We start from the raw sequence: 18,125 nt of genomic DNA on the forward strand, positions 1-18,125 counted from the left end.
GTTGATTCTTGGGTTATGGACTCGGGAGCTTCGTTTCATACCACTGGTGATCGCGATGTATTTGATAATTACATCGCTGGCGATTACGGAAAAGTTTTCCTGGCTGATGGAAAACCCTTGGAAATTGTTGGTATGGGTGATGTACGGATGAATATGTCANGATCTACCGCGCCATCGGTTGGAACTCCTTTCACCACTCCTGCCTCTTCCTCTGTTATCAAGATTTAGAGCAGATCTCGATGATGTTGCTTCACCCGAGTCTTTCCTGCGAACTTCTTCAGCTAGGATTTGATCTCTAACATCATTGAGTTGTAGTTTTCCTTTTCCAACAGAGTTGCTAACCGCTGCCCGCATCGGTTCCCAAGTGTCTGGTAAAGACGCCAGAAGAATAAGTGCACGAATCTCATCATCAAATTTGATGTCCACCGATGTCAGCTGGGAGACAATCGTGTTGAATTCATTTATGTGTTTTGCCACCGAAGCACCTTCTCCCATCTTCAAGTTGAATAACTTCTTCATGAGATGTACTTTGTTGTTTGCTGATGGCTTCTCGTACATGTCTGATAGAATGGTCATCATCTCCTCCGTGGTTTTGGCCTCCGCCACGTTATGCGTCACGTTCTTTGTTAGGGTCAATCGTATGACACCTAAAACCTGTCGGTCAAGGAGCTCCCAATCATCATCCTCCATCTTTTCCGGTTTCTTTCCTGATAGAGGTTGATGCAGCTTCTTACTGTACAGATAATCCCTTATCTGTAACCGCCAGAACGAAAAATCTGTTCCGTCGAACTTGTTGATTCATGGTCCCGATCCATCATCTCCGGCCATCACTTCTCTAGCCTTAGCAAAAAATCTAAAAAAATCTTTTCTGATGTGGGAGATCAGACAAAGCTGCAACCACAGAGCATACTCAGAATTCTTAAGAATTTTCACAACAAGGCTCTGATATCAGTTGTTGGGGAATTACACCCCCGAAGCGATGCCGACCACGATGATAATAGTATCCCAAAACTTGCGGAATAAAATAACCAACAAAAACACAAAGATTTACGTGGTTCACCCAATATAGGCTACGTCCACGAAGCACTGCAACTTTTATAACTGAAAGAAATATTACAACAAGTGTATACACCAATACACTCAATATTTCTCACACTCCCAACCCGAGTATACCGAGAAAATAATTTCTCTAACTCACACAAGAGAATTCTCTCACTCAAGAAAAAAATACACTCTTTTTTCTATGCACTATCTATTTATCAAAGTTAAAAGCTTTTGATTTTGGGATACAATAACTGAAGGAATTGAGCTCTATTTATAACTAATTCTCTACAACAATTTTGTAAACAAACCGATGTGGGATACTAATTTCTGAATATTTTATTTTGACGTGGGGCCCACTTTTACAGGTTCTTCGAGGAAGAAGGAATGATACGTTGTTCATGCTAGCCGCGAAGCGCGTGTTATTAGGGCCCTGGCATCTTGGTCTAGGAAAGCAGTTCACAAGCCCCAATCCAACGGTAAAGAAGAGATTCTCATCGATTCGAGTAGGGACGACTTTTCCTTTTTTCGAGGCTAGGTTCCGTACCTGGCTCGTGTATGCTGTCACGGTTGCTGTGTCGTTGAAGGCGGGAATTATCGGCATTAATGGCTTTGAGGCTGCGGCATTCTTGCCACTGCAGGAAGCAGATTCGTACTCCAGGATTGCAGTGGCGGTAGTGTTGTCAAATGGCGCGTTTTGGGCGGAGTGGTATGGGCTTGCTGTCATGTAATAGTGGCCTGAGGGTTGGTTTGCAGTTAGAAGCACATTGGTAGTCTGTCCCGGCCCGAGCATGATGATGCGGGTCGTGAATGGCTTGTTGTAGGCTGCGTCGTTCCCGACTACAGTTAGCATGTGGTTGGCTACTGTGAAGAAGAGTTCTTGATTGAGTGCAGCATTGATGATCCTTAAAAGAACGGTCTCCCCGGACTTCATATGGAACTTTGTAGTTCCTGTGACAAGAAAAGACAAAATAAATCAGTCCATGAGATTCAACCATTCGAACGTGTGAAAAAAGAAAATCGAACCAGCTGCCATGTATCAGTATCTAACCTTGGCTGGAACATTTGTATAGATCTCCAGGTTGGCCGTTGATAGTATATGCGTTGGACACATTAGGTGCAGCACCCGTAAACTGAGCCTGTCGAAGGACGCTAATGATGTCTCTATTCCACCATTCCCCTGTCCAACGGAAAGAGAATCCGAGTCCCGTTACTTAGATGTATGTCCTAAGAGTGAATATGCTGTATGCATGTGCGCAAATATGAAAATACTTTCTGATTTTAATTTTATATGTACCAAGGAGTATAGGGATGTCCTGTTTTGGTTCTGGAAAAGGATAAGGAGCACCAAATTTGGGGCGAATAATGAGTGCTCCATAAACTGTAGCTCTTAGCCATTTGCTATGCCACCACAGTGTGCCATCCTGGTTCTCGATAGTGAACCTGTATGTATAGCTTGTTCCAGGTTGAATCGGGCACTGTGTCATATATTCCGGGCCATCAGCCCATGGGGTTCGCATCTGTCGAATACCGTGCCTATCAGGCAAATTTCGTTAGTACCATTGTATCATTATTTTTAAATTCAAGCTTTTGAGAAAGAATTTTCTTGTGTACCAGTGGAGAGTGACATTGTAGCGCGCGCTATTTGTGACTTTAATGATGAGCGTATCGCCATCACGAACTTCTAAATTCGGGCCTGGAAACTGTCCATTTACTGTAATTATGTTGTGAGTTCTGCACAACCTCTTCACTGGAGTTGCCTGGACCTGTCCATGCATATAAAATACCAAAACATCACTACTCATTCTAAATAGGGGAACTAGGTAGCTAAAGGAAGGTAGTGAATCCAAAAGCTTCCGAGAAATAGCAACTTAATACAGTTTCGGATCGACAAAATCAATTTGTTTTTGAAAAAAATTATATGTAAAATTTGGGGGAAAAAATCTAAAAATGAGGGCTGACTATCGAATCGCCCCTAGAGACATACAACAAATTGATGGTAATGTGTCTCTGCGTTTGCTGATGAGAAGGCTGAGAACACAGCAAGAAGAATGAGAATAGAGATATTGTTGCATTGCATGGCACTAGGATTGAGGTGCTCCATGTTTCTTGCTCTTTATTTTCTAGTATGACACTAATTACCGATGGATTTGCCTTAATAAATGGACTTCAGTTTGTGTACTGCAAAAATTGGTTGTTTTTTGGGAACTTGGTTTGGTCAACAAAGTTACCAGACTTGTATAAAGTTAATCTAGTACCATTTGGTGCACCCACCAGCTTGATTTGTAAAGGTAAAAAAAAAAAAGGCAAGTTAAAAATAAGCAAACACAAACAGTTCTAAAATTTGAAGTTTTTAAAGTTTTGTTTGTAATTTTATTTTCAAAATATTAATCCAACCGGCCAAAATATGCTCGCTCACCTTTGTGGGTCTGATTCTGAACAAATTTGGTGATACAGTCACATTATATATCGATTGAAGGTGCATGACGAGAGAGACATACGAGAAAAGTACACTTGTTTATGTGTGTGTAGTCCCATAATGGAACCATACACAAATGTCCTAAAAGGAAAAACAGGTGAAAAGCCTGTGAATTATTGTGCATTAAGTAATCTACCGTAACTAATTATCCATGTTCGTTATTTTAAAAAAAGAGTCGTTAATGGGATCCCAAGTTTGAGGTTTAGTAATGACGAGTCATGGTGCAGTTCAATAGCTCAATGTAACCAACCACGGACGGACCTCCTATATTAAATATTGAAGATATTATCGTATTGTGAGAATGAATAAAAGTCAGTCATCGAGATTGTCTTTCTGTTTAGTCTATTGTTCTATGGGTATGAGATGTCCATGATAAAAAGAACGAGGAAAAGAATCGTCGTGTATAAATATCCATGCAATCTCCCTAATTTTTCTCCCTCCTTGAACAAATTATTTAATACTTCACATATTATATTATTTTTGTTTCATTTCAAATTAATAACGAAATATCATTTTATATGTACAATTGTTTTGCTCACGCAAATGGACGACTTATATATAGACTTGTCAAATTGGGTCAGGCCCATCGGTCCGGTCCGTCCCGCTATAAAAATTGAGTGGGTTGGATTGATAAAATAGCAGACCGTTTGGAGGCGGGCCAAATGGGCTCATCCCGTTTAGGTTGGAGCCCCGTTTGGGTTGCGGGCCAAGACGGGGCGCAACCCAAACGGGGCGGGCCTAAACAAGACGGGCTGACCCATCAAATTAGGGTAGAATTTTATATTTTTAAGTTTTATATAAAAATTGGAATAAGTCTCATACGTCTCCATCACTCTCTTATCTTATTTCTTCCTTATTTTTCTCATGCGCCTCGCCTCCATCACTCACTCTGGTAAAATCTAATCTCTATGCTAATGTAGAATATCAAGATTGAATGGAATTTAATGAGAATTGACTTTATAGTATTTGTTTAATTTCTTCATGTTTGATTTAAGCACTTTACCTTTTATGTATTATGTTGTATGCTTTCTTAACTTCTTATTTCAATGTTTTTAAGTATTTTCTAAAACTATTTGACTGAAATATATTTTTTTTCTATGTTTACTGTGATACTGTGTAGCATTTTTTTCTTAAAAAAATAAGTGGACCGGTCCGTCTAACCTATGGCACAAGATGGGTTGGGCTGGGTTGGCTATTTAAAAGCCCGCTCCACCTAGCCTAATGGCGGGTTGCGGTGGGTGGTGGGCTGGCTCGTACCGTCAGCCCGTTTTGACAGATCTACTTATATACATATAAATAAACCCATATCAGAGCCAACTAACAAGCTTGTTCCATTTACAGAGCATTTTGGGGATTCCATAGCATAAATGAAGCGTTTTCATTTATACACAGTAGACATTCCTCTGAGAACAGACAACTGCGACTCACAATAGCAAAGAAACATTGGGATGAAACCAAATAATGCATGCTGACCGGAATAACCGATTTTCTGGCAATTTACAAAATAGCAAATAAAGAAAAGTTACATTATTCTTTTACGTTACAACGCATCAAATCGAGATGAATCTTTAAACATCTATTGTGTCATTTCCATGTATTGATGAATTAAAATAAAACCTAAGAGGAAAAATGAACTAAAAAATGACAGAACTCAGAAATGGTAGCCGCAAGCAACATGCATTGCTCCTGCAAAAATCCAGATGAAATTTCAGCTACAGATTCATACTAAGTTCCTGTAATGATTTTATTTTCAATTCACAAATTCTGAGGAACTCTGACAGTAAACCATGTTGCCCAGAAATTATCTTTCTTGGAATATCAGCCGCAATCCAAGAATTCAGTGACTCGAGAATTCTATCCCCTAGATCGGCATCCTTCATCAGTGAAAGAGAAGACTCGAGCGCTTGGAATACTTTGCCAGGCCCATTATCGTTGTGGTCCTGAATTGTGGAAAATATGGCTTCAAAACTTTCATCTTCTGGTTTGTCAAGTTGTTCTTTTAACCATTTCACAATTATTTGTATTGTGTCACATAGGGACCGGATTGAATTCTGTAACGTATAAGAAATCTGCAAATTTGATTGTTCTGTAGACCCACCTTTCTTTTTCTTTTTCCCTGAAGGAACAAGTGACCGAACACAAGATTGGATGATTAAGCCATGCCAAGACAAGGGCTCTGTTATAAGTTGAACCAGAAAAGGAAGAGTAGCTCCAGGAGAAGAGACTACTGGCCCTGCAGAATTAATCTTCTCTATTGTGAACTTTCTCAGCAAAGAATTCACAATATGCCATGTACCAGAGGTAGGGTCGCTTCTGTCCGAAAGCATAATTTCATGAGAAATTAAATTCCATGCATTAAAAAAAATGCAGAAATTTATCCAGTCAATAATGTCCGAACTTGGTTTCTGCACAACACCACAACTTTTAGTTGAATACTGAAGAAGAGTATTTGAAAAATGCACACATAGATCCAAATTTGAAGTAAAGAAATTCGCCATGTAAAGCCAGAACAATGGTAGTTATTCTTAAACCTGATAGGATCAGAAGGATACGAGAAAACCTTCAATAATGCCTAAGTTGACAATTAGGAACAAATAAATGCCCTCGTTAGAACAGGACATTACGACACAAGTGGATACTCCTTTGTGATTCAAGATTAAAACATGTCCATGTGGTTAGTTAAAATATGAGGAAACAATCATAATGAAGAGCCAAATCCCCAACTGACCAGAGAATTGGTCTGTTATAACATGCTCAACTAAGAAGCCTTCTAAATTGTAAAACACAGATCTGGCCAAGTAGTTCAAGAATAGCAACAATACAGAAAAACAACTGTGACATCAAAATGAACATACCTCGAAGGATTTCTGGCCACTAGAAACCCCCAAAACAAGTTCAATTGCATTCATGAAGGGATATTCTAATATCTTAGCAAGGCGCTCGAGTAAAAACTTTAGTTCCACTGAGAGTTTGGGATCAACAACCGATCCATTGGCTCCGATATTTTTCTTGACTGACCCTGAAGCAGAGCGTATTGACAAATATACCATCCGTGGAAGAATAGACCTCTTTTCTATCAAATTTAACACATTTGCTTCTGTCTGTTTGATTTGGTTATACTGAGAATAAAGTGGAGTAAATTTCAGTGAACCCGTATAGATACTGAAACAGATGGAGAGAAGCAAAAAAAATACCAGACACAGAAAAATACTCATATGGAGGAAAGAAAGGCATAATAAAAGAAAATTTTGTTCAATGACTGACAGCTACATTTAATACCATAAGCATTAGAGTGACTAAAATTGGTAAAAATGACAATCTAAAATCAGTTAACTGAATGAAAATTTTGATTTTAATCAGGAAACTCATTAGTTTAATAAAGGTTTCAGTTAATTTTTTAAATTAAGCTAATGGAGTAAACATTTAGTTTTAAATATTTATTAAAATTTAATAATGAAATAAAAGTAGTTCATATATTTCCTAATTTTAAAAATATGAAGCACATTTTCATTTAACGTAAGATGTGTTTCTTAATAATTGGTAATTGTAAATTCAAAATTTTTATTTATTGAGTTTTTCAGAATCGAGATAATCACAATTATATTAAGTTACAAAATCAAACACCTTTTTAACGACTTTAACAAGAATTTATATCGCAAAGGGCAGAAACATTCTCTAGTTGTTCAACATCACAAAAATAACCATCACGTGTTTGCAAAACTGACATGTTAATTTTTTTCTACAATCTTAACAGAACAAGTTTTATTCTTAAAAAGGAAGAATCATCAAATACTAGCATAGTTTCCAGTTTATCAACACTTTCTTGATTAAATTATAAAATAGCATCTTTAGTTACTTATAGTGGAAAAAGTACCATATTCACTGTATTACCATATCAAATTATTTTTTTCATCGAGTTTAATAGGATTTTCTGTTCTCATAAAAAAAGAACGAAAAAAGTTTAAATTCTGATGAAAGTAAACCATAAGACTTCCCCTTAATCACATTCCTTAATAATATTTTAATGGTAAATTTTCACCCACAAGAAAGAAAAGGGACTTTATCATTAATTATCCTACTAAATTACAAAGGCAGCCAAGATATGGATTTCATCAAATCAGAAAACAAGGAGGATTAAAATTCTTAAAGAAAGTATATTCATTAGCAATAAAAATACGATAAGCGTCGGTCAACCCAAAAATAGAGAAATATTGACCCACTGTGAATGCCAGCCTATACATAACTAATTTTCCATGTTCATTTACTGATGTTTCTCGTAATATTAAAGCTTCTTTGCCTCTAGCATCTAGGCATTTACCATGGAGAACATATATTTAATTTACTAAGTTGACGGTGGAATTTCTTACCATGTTTGCTGTAGGACATTGAGACACTCCTTCGAAAGCTCCTGGAGATATGGAGAAGCCGTCAATAGATAATGTAACCATTGAAGTTAATTATCAAGTCCCAAAATAGCTCTTTATTTAGATAGTGACACCCCGTGCTAAGACAGATTTGGGAAGTAAGAATATATTACGATTATATCTTTTGGGCATTTCTAATAATATCAAGTCTTATTCTCATTTTGGCATTTTTCTTTTCGGGGGTTTTAGCCCCGATTAGAAAGTGGCCGAAGAAACTTTCTAGTTATGAATCGGGTATAGAACCACTGGGTGACACTTGGTTACAATTTAAAATCCGTTATTATATGTTTCCTCTAGTTTTTGTTGTTTTTGATGTTGAAACGGTTTTTCTTTATCCATGGGCAATGAGTTTCGATGTATTGGGTATATCTGTATTTATAGAAACTTTAATTTTCGTGCTTATCTTAATCTTTGGTTTAGTTCTATGATTCAGAGTATCCTTTCCTATTTGATCCCTTTGAATTCCATATTTGAAGTTGCGATCGGATCTATTCATTAAAAAGACCCCTAGAAAAATGGTCACAGCACATTCTGCAATTAAGTTTGCTAATTAAGTTGTAGTGATGATACAATCACAAGAAGAGAAGCTAATAAAGTTCTAGTGATGATGCAATCACAAGTAGAAAACAATACCGACCCAAGAGGTAATTTTTATCATTTGTGGGTGTCCACCAAGGTCGCAACTTCAAATCTTCATTAAAAGCCAAAGGTTTGATTCTGATCTCATTTGAGAGCTCAAGAAAATGAGTTCCAAACTTCGAGCTCTCCAAGATGGACTGAAAAAGTATTGAAAAAGATACAACTTAGGAAATAATATTCTTTCAAAAAGATACAATCTGGGAAAAAACTAGATTACCCATCTATATAGCCAAAGTTTGATCCCAAATACTAAAGTCGCTCAAAAGTAAATTTAGCAACTGCTAGAAAATCACAAATGCATAACATGGTTACCTCTGCTTCATCAATGTGATTTGAGTTCTGCTTTAGCTGTAAAATGGCTACTTCAATCTTCGCCATCAAATACTGTTTTGAACGTTGCAATCTCTCTTTAAATTGGACAAATTCAATCACCTATGACAGTGAGAGGAAATGATTTTTCACACAGCACATTTAGATGGAGAACCTTAAAACTCCAGCTCAAAGTACCATTATTTCGAATGATATGATATCAAGTAGAATATATTCACATGGTTTCTTTGTAGACTAATTTAAAAGGCTGCCTCTCAGGACTACTTTGTGGTTTGTACTCTAAAAATAATTATCTAAAACAGTCATATAGAAAAATATAATCAAGTTTTCACACAGCACATCTAAATAAAAATGCTCAAACGCCAAACAAACTTCTTTAAGTTAGAATTAAATAGGAAGCTATCTTCTGTAATGGACCAAAAAAAATACAACCTGATGTATTTATATTACTTGTTAAACAGTCAATAGGTGATATTAGATTCTCCATCTCTTCATTCATGAGAGAATTTTATCTTAGCACTTTATGCAAATTAGTAGTAAGAGCCTCATACTTTTGAGTAGTTTCTATGGCGATACGCAAGGAAAGTGAGATCTGCAGATTCTCGAAAGTGGTCGTCCATGAACTTTACATATTCCGTTAAGAGATAATTTAAATCAGACCACATAGGAGATGCTAGCATCTGTGGTAAAATGTGGTGCGATATTGTCTCCAGTAAAATATTCTTCACATCCAAGGATTTATAGCTACAAAGAAAAATGAAACTCAGAGGTAGGCCAAGAGAAGCAAAAGAAAAGATGAATGCGGATTTCAGAAAGTGAAGTCTCGTGCCAGAAACTCAAACTAATACACTAGATGCAAAAAAATAGAACTTCCCTAAATAATAAGAAATGTGATGAAGTGATGAATCTACCGTTCATAAGCTAACGGAAGTGAATTCCAATAAGAATACAGATGGACCAACAAAAGCTTGTAGTGCCACACATATCTGCAGTATATGATAAAAACACAAGTTAAATAATAAAATTCAACCTGCAAAGTCCACGGCAAGCGGAAAATAAAGCAGTAGTCAGTACAAAAAATTTGATCCTGTCTACAAAACAAAACTAATGATTTAAGCTAAAATGGGTAGGGAGTCTATTAAAATGAACAAAAAGGATTTTTTCAGAATCATAAGGTGATAAATGAATAGGCACTCAGTTACAGGTAACAGCCCATAAATGAAGCCAAGGGTGGTGAAAAATAGGATCCACTATTTCATCTAAACAAGGGGGCCCTACTTCCACTGTGTAACATGTGAATAGTAGTAGCATTACAACTTTGATATGTACAGCCACACGAAAAATTGTCATGTCGCTGGCAATTATGCTTAAAGTAGACAAACAACTTATATGATTCATTCAACAAATCCAACACATAAAATCTCAATACCGTAACATATCAAAACCTATAAAAAATTATTGTCATATTCTTTTCAAAATGCTTATCTATTTCAGCATCTTTACCAACCACAAGCTATTTCAAGAGACTTGATAATTTTCATTTCTGCAATTTGGCCATCACTATGAGAGAATGATAAACAAAAAATTAAAAGCCACTAAATCAATTTCTAACCTCCGGATAGTCAAACCAAACTCCAAAATCATGATAGACTCCAGCAAATAGCCAAGATTTCTTGAAAGCCAGAAAAGCTAAGACACAAGTTAAATGGTTTCAACTGGAAAATATTCATGTAAATTTGCATATTCAATTATCAGTCTACGAAAATGTAAGATGGAAAATGAAATAAGAAGCCTAAAACATAAAATGAAACAGAAAAGCTTTTGTCTATAAAACTAGGTTACAGAGAGACTTTCTCATTTTTTCAAAATAACTTGGAATTGTATTCAAGTAAGAGAATGAACAAGAACAGTATAATAGGCATGTGTTTCCAAACCAACTGGTAGATAGAACATTTACAAACTAATTACTAGAACTTGCATGTCATGTACAGGTTTGAGGGTTACAATGCCATGTCCAATTTTAAGGGCTTTCATCCTGCTGTACATCGGTGCTCAGCAATAATAGAAAGTGAAGGGATAAAAATAAGGGCACCAAAATATAGACTTCATTAGCTATGTGCCAAGTGTTTTGCAATAAATATAGAAAGGAATATACTGAAACAGATTCTAACTGTCAGCAAAGTTCTCCTAAACCAAATTTTGAATCTTGGACTTCCAGCAAACAGTTAATTCAAATTAAAAGTAAATGTGCTTTATCAAGATATGAGAAAGTAAGATACAGATTTTCAAATATAATAATAAAAATAAACCAAAATCTGATAGTCCAACAAGTCTTTTTCTGACGATTATAAATCTGGAGCACATAAATTAAAGAAAAGATGTATATTTTTGGGGTAACACAAACTAATACCTGAACCAAAACATCGCATGCCATTGACAGAAGCTCTTCACCATACATACTGTCCTGGGCATCAAGCTCCTTTGAAAGTGGAAGGTTCTGACAGAACATCTGTGTCATGCGTACAGCTAGGTCCTCAACTTCTATAATTAAAATAATAATAATAATAAACAAGACAAAAACCACAAAAGTCATGATAACATAAACTGTATACTTAAACGGAGTTAACTTTTAACACTTGTAACATTATATGGAAGTTTGTAAAAACTTGATGAAGTAGCGAATGCAGAACAAGAGCCACATAATATTCCAAGATCAGTGAACTATCAAGAACGGCTCCAGAAAAACAGAGTAAAAAGATTCGCTTTGCAGTTGTTTTTGTTCTCTTCTTCCATCTTCCACAATAAAAATTAAACACTATAATTTATATATATTTTCCTTTCCCAAAACTCATTTCCCCCATCAAATATCCCAGTATAAACATAACTATTAACTACACTTTTCATATTTTCCAAAAAATATTTTATTATCATATTACATTCTAACCGAAAACATACCAATCTTAAATTGTAATATAATTTTATCCAATAATTTCCTGACATATTTTGAAATCTACATTATTATACTCAAGGTATACTATTATAAAATTTTAAAATAATTTGATCTAACAATTTGTAACATTATTTGAAATTTACATGAATTAATCTATTTTACTAAAACAAAACCAACATATTATTTATTTTCTCAAAACGTTTTCCCCACAAACTACCAAAACAAAATCAAACAAGCCTGTCATGTCTTTTGCTACATCCAACAAATCTCATGGAGATTTAATTTAAAATAATTAAAAAAAAATTCAGTAGAAATTTGCCACGCTAATCAATATTCATTCATAAAATTTAATTGTCTCAAGGCATACCATTAACTGGCAGAGTGAACATGTTGCCAATTAAGTTCTGAATTTTGAGGACACTTATGGACTGGCCAAGTGCTTTAGTTGGCACACTGCTGCTGAGCTCCAATTCCTTCTCTAATGTCTTCAAAAGCACACTCTTCTTCTTATCATCAAGAACTTGAAGAAACAGCTCAATGTCTGAAGTGAAACAACCCAAATGGCCAAATCTGTGTCCAGAGATTCCAATCTCCAAGGCTCAAAAATGAACAATATGATCATAAAGCAGCAACTTACTAAGCCAAAGAATGGGGAAGAGCTTTAATACATGACACGCATAAAATCAACTATCAATTCATTGACATGGAAGAAACTAATGCTGCGTGTCATAACTGATCATATAATGTTAATACTTTAGCTAATGGTTGAAATTGAACTTATCTAAGTTAGTTATTGGAGTAATACCAAATCAGCTGTAATCTGATTTCACAGCACTGAGCGTTCAGACAATAATAGCAAATTCGAGCTCCACGGTGAGCCAGTAAGGAAGTAAAAACTCAGATCAATACTAGTCTACCATTATTTTTACATGGTAACTGATATGCGACATCAGAAAGGGTGGAGAGGAGCGTGAAAACAGAGCAAGCAAGCAGAAGAATTGAAGGTGTCAACATAGAAGCCCTATGTGCCAAAGGTAGATGATAGATCCAATCAAAATAACGTAATACCTGATAAAATATTGCATCAGATCCTCAACTATTTTGTCAGTGTCACCTTTTCCACACAGAATCTTTCGTCTTTCAATTTCAAGATTCGCCAAGTATGGACATCTAAAAGAATTGTTATTGCCTACAGCTGTTAATTTCTGAACAAAGTTCACTGCAATTGACATACGCGAATCAAACTGTATACAAAAGATAAATATTGTCAAATTCAGTATGAAGTGGTGTTGTGAATACTTTTCTAATTGGGAAATACAAGAGCTTACAACTTCTGCTTCCAACTGAATATTGTTGCACTTGGCAAGGATGAATGGATTAGGATCAGTCATGTTGGTTAACATACTTTCATCCTCCAGCAGACATCCAAGGTATTGCAGGAAACATTCCCAGTCATCAGGACTGCAAGCAATAAAAAAGACAAATATTTTCAGAAGTGTATTATAATTGTCTCGAGTGCTTTTCTAAATATAAGGGAGAATAATTTCTTTATGGTACAGAAGAAAAAAGCTAATCACTCATCCTCAAATATTGCATAACTTCATCTTGGACGTTTTTTATCCTTTTTTTGAAGAAAAAGAATCAGGCCCCGGTACGTTTCTAATTTCTATGCAACATTTTAAAATGCCATAAGAGCTTAGGTTCACAAAAATAACAATTTTTACCACCATTCTCTTATCTTCTGATGGTATCTAGATGTTTATGTTGAGGGAAAAAGAGAGGGTGATAAAACCACCCTAAGTTGGGTAGTGGCCCCTTCCGCACACTGAAGATACCACCGCTTATACCAGCTCATAATACAAAATCTAATGTTTTGATTCTCAAGAAATATCAAACATAAAGTAGCCAGGGAATAGGCTGCTTAAGATAAACTAAATAATATGTTAACAAATAAACAGGAAGTGTCAGGTATATGGCTCATGAAATTGGAAGCTCAGGAGGCATACCACAGTTCTAAGACTTTCTGGAAACACACAGCTGCTGGAACATAATCTCTTGCCTTGGCAAGAAGCTTTCCCTGTCAACTTAGAGATACAGTAAACAAGATAAGAATAAAGAACTGTTTTGAAGCATAAACAAATAAAATCTAACATCAATTAGTCTGAGCACAAATAATTCAGGTCAAAACTCAATATTTCAATTAGACTGAATTGAATAAAACTTCAATTATCTTGGCTTCTTGTCTACTTGCCGAATAAACTTCATTTACAAGTTATCACATATCTTCTCAGATCCATAAGCTTCTTAACAGCGGGAAAATAACCAGTTTCTGTTGACTCCATTGAACATGGTAAAATCGAAACATAGCAGCCATTGAGATGCATTGCAGAAAAAAAAAAGTCTTGATAATACCTGTAAGCGAAGTTTATCAACTTCAATCATCATAAGAGATCCTAATGGCCCAGAAAGAATCTCCAACGCATTTTCATACTTGGATTGTTGCTCCAACAGGGTTATATAAACACTAAGAGCTGCAGCATAAAATAGTTTTTTCAGCGACCAAAACAATCCCCAACGGGCTCAATGCATTCATCTATGCATCTCCTTCGAGATAACCTACAATGAACAGCCAAAAGAAAAACCTTCTGGCTCGTGTAAGCTGTGAGAAGCTATATGTTTCTTGAGTAAACCTTCAGCCAAGTGAAAAAGCTTTTCCCCCCCATCGCTGCAGCAAACCTTGGACCAGTGAAAACACCAAAGATAATATATAAGGAATTGAGCATTGATATGATATAGAAAATAATGGCCAAGAATGTGTCATTGGCATTACATAATTCATTATTGATTTGGCTCACATGATAAACAGGTTAACCAGCTCGAAAAGCCACTCAAGAAAAACGAGCAACCTATCTTTATTTATCTGTCATGGGCTAAAGATTTATTATTCACCATTGCACGATGTTTAATATATTTGTTGACATAAAACAGTTAAATGTCCTGAAACACTTCGCTGATAACCAGCAATGGCATTCCATAAATTATTTTCCAATTGGATCAATATAAAAAAACCACTAGATTGGCAACACAACTAGAACCATTTACCACTCAATAGTCATGAATTTATGAAAATGCTAAAGAAATAAGTGCAGGTAAGCTCGTTTGCCTCGTATAATTTAAATAAAATATTTATAGAAAGCTGTGAAGAATGCACCAACAAAACATTGCATAAGAATAATGAACAGATGTTCCCTCAATTTTTTTTGGCGAATTCATCAAAAATATTTTGACAATCTGAGAATAACCGAAAACATATATATGAACGTAAAGATGTTGGATAGAATAATTTGATAGTTTTACGATTTTTCTTCCAAAGATAACAATGGTTCAAACTATCGAAGCAAGTGTGGATGTCCACACAAAGTACGAAACAATCTACAAGAATAATAGAGTCAAATGAAGATTCTCTTCCATGCTGTGCGCAGAAAACATGTGTTCACTTTTTTCTGCAATCTTACTCGATAAAAAACAATTTTTTCCCTGAAGAAAAAAGTAGTGGGTAAAAATCATTTAACGTGGTGCAGTAGTAATTGTGTTTATAAGATAAAGCCCTTCAAAATATTTATGATGAAAAGAATCCAAACATCCTTACCCCAAGAACAGAGAACTAAAAGATCACATTAAAACATGAAATATACATACAGACCAGAAACAGCCAAACCTGCAACTGAATGCTGCAAACTGCCCACATTAGGAACCTTTCTTCACCAGCAATCTTGTACATTTTAATAGCTATCTATGACAACAATAAAAGAATTAACTTTACACAGAATACAAGAATTCACATATGACAAAGAATACAAGAATTCACAGATGACCGCGACGTCAAATAAATAATAGAGGCTGCAAAGAAACACTATCAACCTGTTGCTGCTTCACGAATGAATATTCGCGCACATAACAGTTAAATAAGCCCATCATTAACTCCAGATCGTTGGGATATTTGCCACACGCGAACTCGTAACAACTAGTGGCCATATCCACTGCCATTTCACACAAAATCAAACACCAAATCTGAAGAGCCGTAAATTTTAAGCAAGAGGTAAGTTAGAATGATACGAACAGTGATCGAGCCGCTGGAAAACAATCTGCAAAGTGCTGAGAGTGAGATCGTCAATGACGTTACTGGAGTCATTGGATAATAAAATCCCTTTGGCATTTAAACACACAGATAGCGCTTCCTCATTCTTTCCCATCCTTTCCAATATCAAAGCCTTCAAAGCCTGCACGGTTTGCAATAAAAACTGATATCTTGCTAAATTCACACAAAACGAAAAGGACACAGAAAATATAGGCAGACTCACGAGTGCGTATGGGGAGTTGGGGTACTTAGAAAGCAGCGAAGCGGACAGCTTGAGAGCATTCTTGAATTGGCGAGAATCAATGGCGTCCCAAATGGGTCGGACCCTTCGCTCTGCAATACCACCCGCTAACCCCAATTTCGACGCCATTAATGAATCACGGTCAAAAGTCCAATGGAGCGGAGGCCACGGTGATCCAGTCCTAACGGGTTCTGGCGGCGAATGAAACGGAGGCGGAGGGTTTGAAGTGGCGGAGAGCAGTTTCGACAGAGTTTAGTGTTGAGGGTTTTGTAGAGAAGGGCAATTTCGGACATGAACGTGACTACGATGGAATTTTCTTGCAACTGCTTATTTTGGCACTGGTTAACTGCGAAACGGACATACCATGCACTCCACTCTTTCGACTTGAGAATATGTAAAACATATATTTTTTTTTTATTACCACTCACGCGAGAAGGGGAGATCGAACCCGAAAAAACTGATTATTTTAACAGGGGTGAGACCACTGGGCTATAAGTCCGGTCTCATGTAAAACATATATTAATGGTGTGTATATAAAGATTTCATGATAAATTGGATTTTAAAAAAATTCGAAATTATTTTGAATTTTTTTATTCAATATCTTCAAAAAGGAAAAGGACTAAAAATTTAAAAACAAAAACAAAAAAAATTGTTAAAAATGAGGTTGATCGAGTTTAGTGAGAAAAAAAATTATATTTAGTACGTGGAGAGAGTAGACAATTTTTTATTATTATTTTGCTCCTAAAATATGTGACACTCACAATTATATTTGTGTGATAAATTTGGACAAAAGAAAGAGTTAACACACATAAATTTATGTTATATTATATATGGAAGTTGTTGATATTGACACTTCATTTTGTATTATCTATATTCTAATTATGTGTCAAATTTATTCATAAATGAAATACAAATAACAAAAAATTGAGTTTAAATATCAATTGTCATTGTATAAATATACTATTAATAATACAGGAAACTCAACTAATAACTACTTTTTGGTTAAGTTTTTTTCCTGATTCCAAAATTGTCATTCAATTTTAACTTTAATTCTTGAATTCGACCCTTAAAAAAATTATTTTTCTTAGATATTATCATATTTAAATTTTATATTTTATTTATTGAATTGTTGTTGGTTCGTGCATTTATTTAATATAATATAATATACTTTGCTTGAATTTTCAGATTTTACAATTATAAAAAATAATGTTAATAAATCTCATGTTATATTTAATTTAAAATTGGTAGAATATTGTAATTAAAAATCAAGAACTTGAGACCAAATTATATACAATATATAATATTCACGTAGTATATTACACACAATGTGTGTGCGTAGTTGCTATTACATTATTATACATACATATATATTAAAAAAAATTTTGTGGCACCCAACTCGGGGTTAACTCTCAAGGAATGTCACATTCCCTAAGGATACTTCTTGTGGGAATTTTGTCTCATTTTTGCAGTATCGCATGCAATAATATGTCATTTAGAATAACTTAATTTTTTTATAGTGGAAGTGAATAGTATAAAGTAATAAAAATTACAACAGTATTTTACAAGACTATACTAACATAAAAAAACATAGATAGATGGAAATGACAAAAAAAATAAATTTTTTTTTGACACAAGACAAAAAAATATTATTAATATTCAAGAGCAACTTACTTATAGATTAAATGACTTAATATGTTATCTAACAGAATTATTCCAGACAACAACTGATATGTCATTCACTAATATTTATTTCCTTATCCAGTTCCAGGATATCTGGCTTTAGAAATTAAAATATATATAAAACAAAAATAGAAGTTAAGTCTTTAAAGACTTTGGTAACATGAGGGTACAAAAAAATAGGTTAGCAAGTAATTATTGAAGAA

General features: G+C 35.1%; 1 protein-coding gene and 1 pseudogene across 2 annotated transcripts; both read right to left on the reverse strand.

Annotated features, from left to right (window-relative positions):
* The window catches only part of LOC140957011 (laccase-3-like), a 7,198-nt pseudogene extending 4,042 nt beyond the window's left edge, over positions 1-3,156 (reverse strand).
* A 1,801-nt stretch (positions 3,157-4,957) lies between these two features.
* Positions 4,958-16,613, reverse strand: LOC140957010 (N-terminal acetyltransferase B complex auxiliary subunit NAA25-like). Of its 2 annotated transcripts, XM_073414045.1 has the most exons (19): positions 16,225-16,613; positions 15,984-16,143; positions 15,785-15,903; positions 15,582-15,656; positions 14,506-14,599; positions 14,276-14,394; positions 13,870-13,940; positions 13,192-13,324; positions 12,932-13,107; positions 12,231-12,433; positions 11,324-11,454; positions 10,526-10,602; positions 9,825-9,899; positions 9,465-9,657; positions 8,896-9,015; positions 8,582-8,720; positions 7,888-7,928; positions 6,376-6,639; positions 4,958-5,925 (listed from the first exon to the last, which is right to left on the reverse strand). In XM_073414045.1, the coding sequence occupies exons 1-19, from the start codon at positions 16,369-16,371 to the stop codon at positions 5,233-5,235; spliced, it is 3,030 nt and encodes a 1,009-aa protein (XP_073270146.1). In that variant the 5' UTR covers positions 16,372-16,613; the 3' UTR covers positions 4,958-5,232. The 2 variants fall into 2 exon arrangements, with proteins under 2 accessions (XP_073270146.1, XP_073270147.1); XM_073414046.1 differs by lacking the exon at positions 6,376-6,639.
* Positions 16,614-18,125: the final 1,512 nt, after the last annotated feature.

This window comes from Primulina huaijiensis, chromosome 14, assembly GCF_012295235.1.
Source record: "Primulina huaijiensis isolate GDHJ02 chromosome 14, ASM1229523v2, whole genome shotgun sequence".
Classification (NCBI taxonomy): Eukaryota; Viridiplantae; Streptophyta; class Magnoliopsida; order Lamiales; family Gesneriaceae; genus Primulina; species Primulina huaijiensis.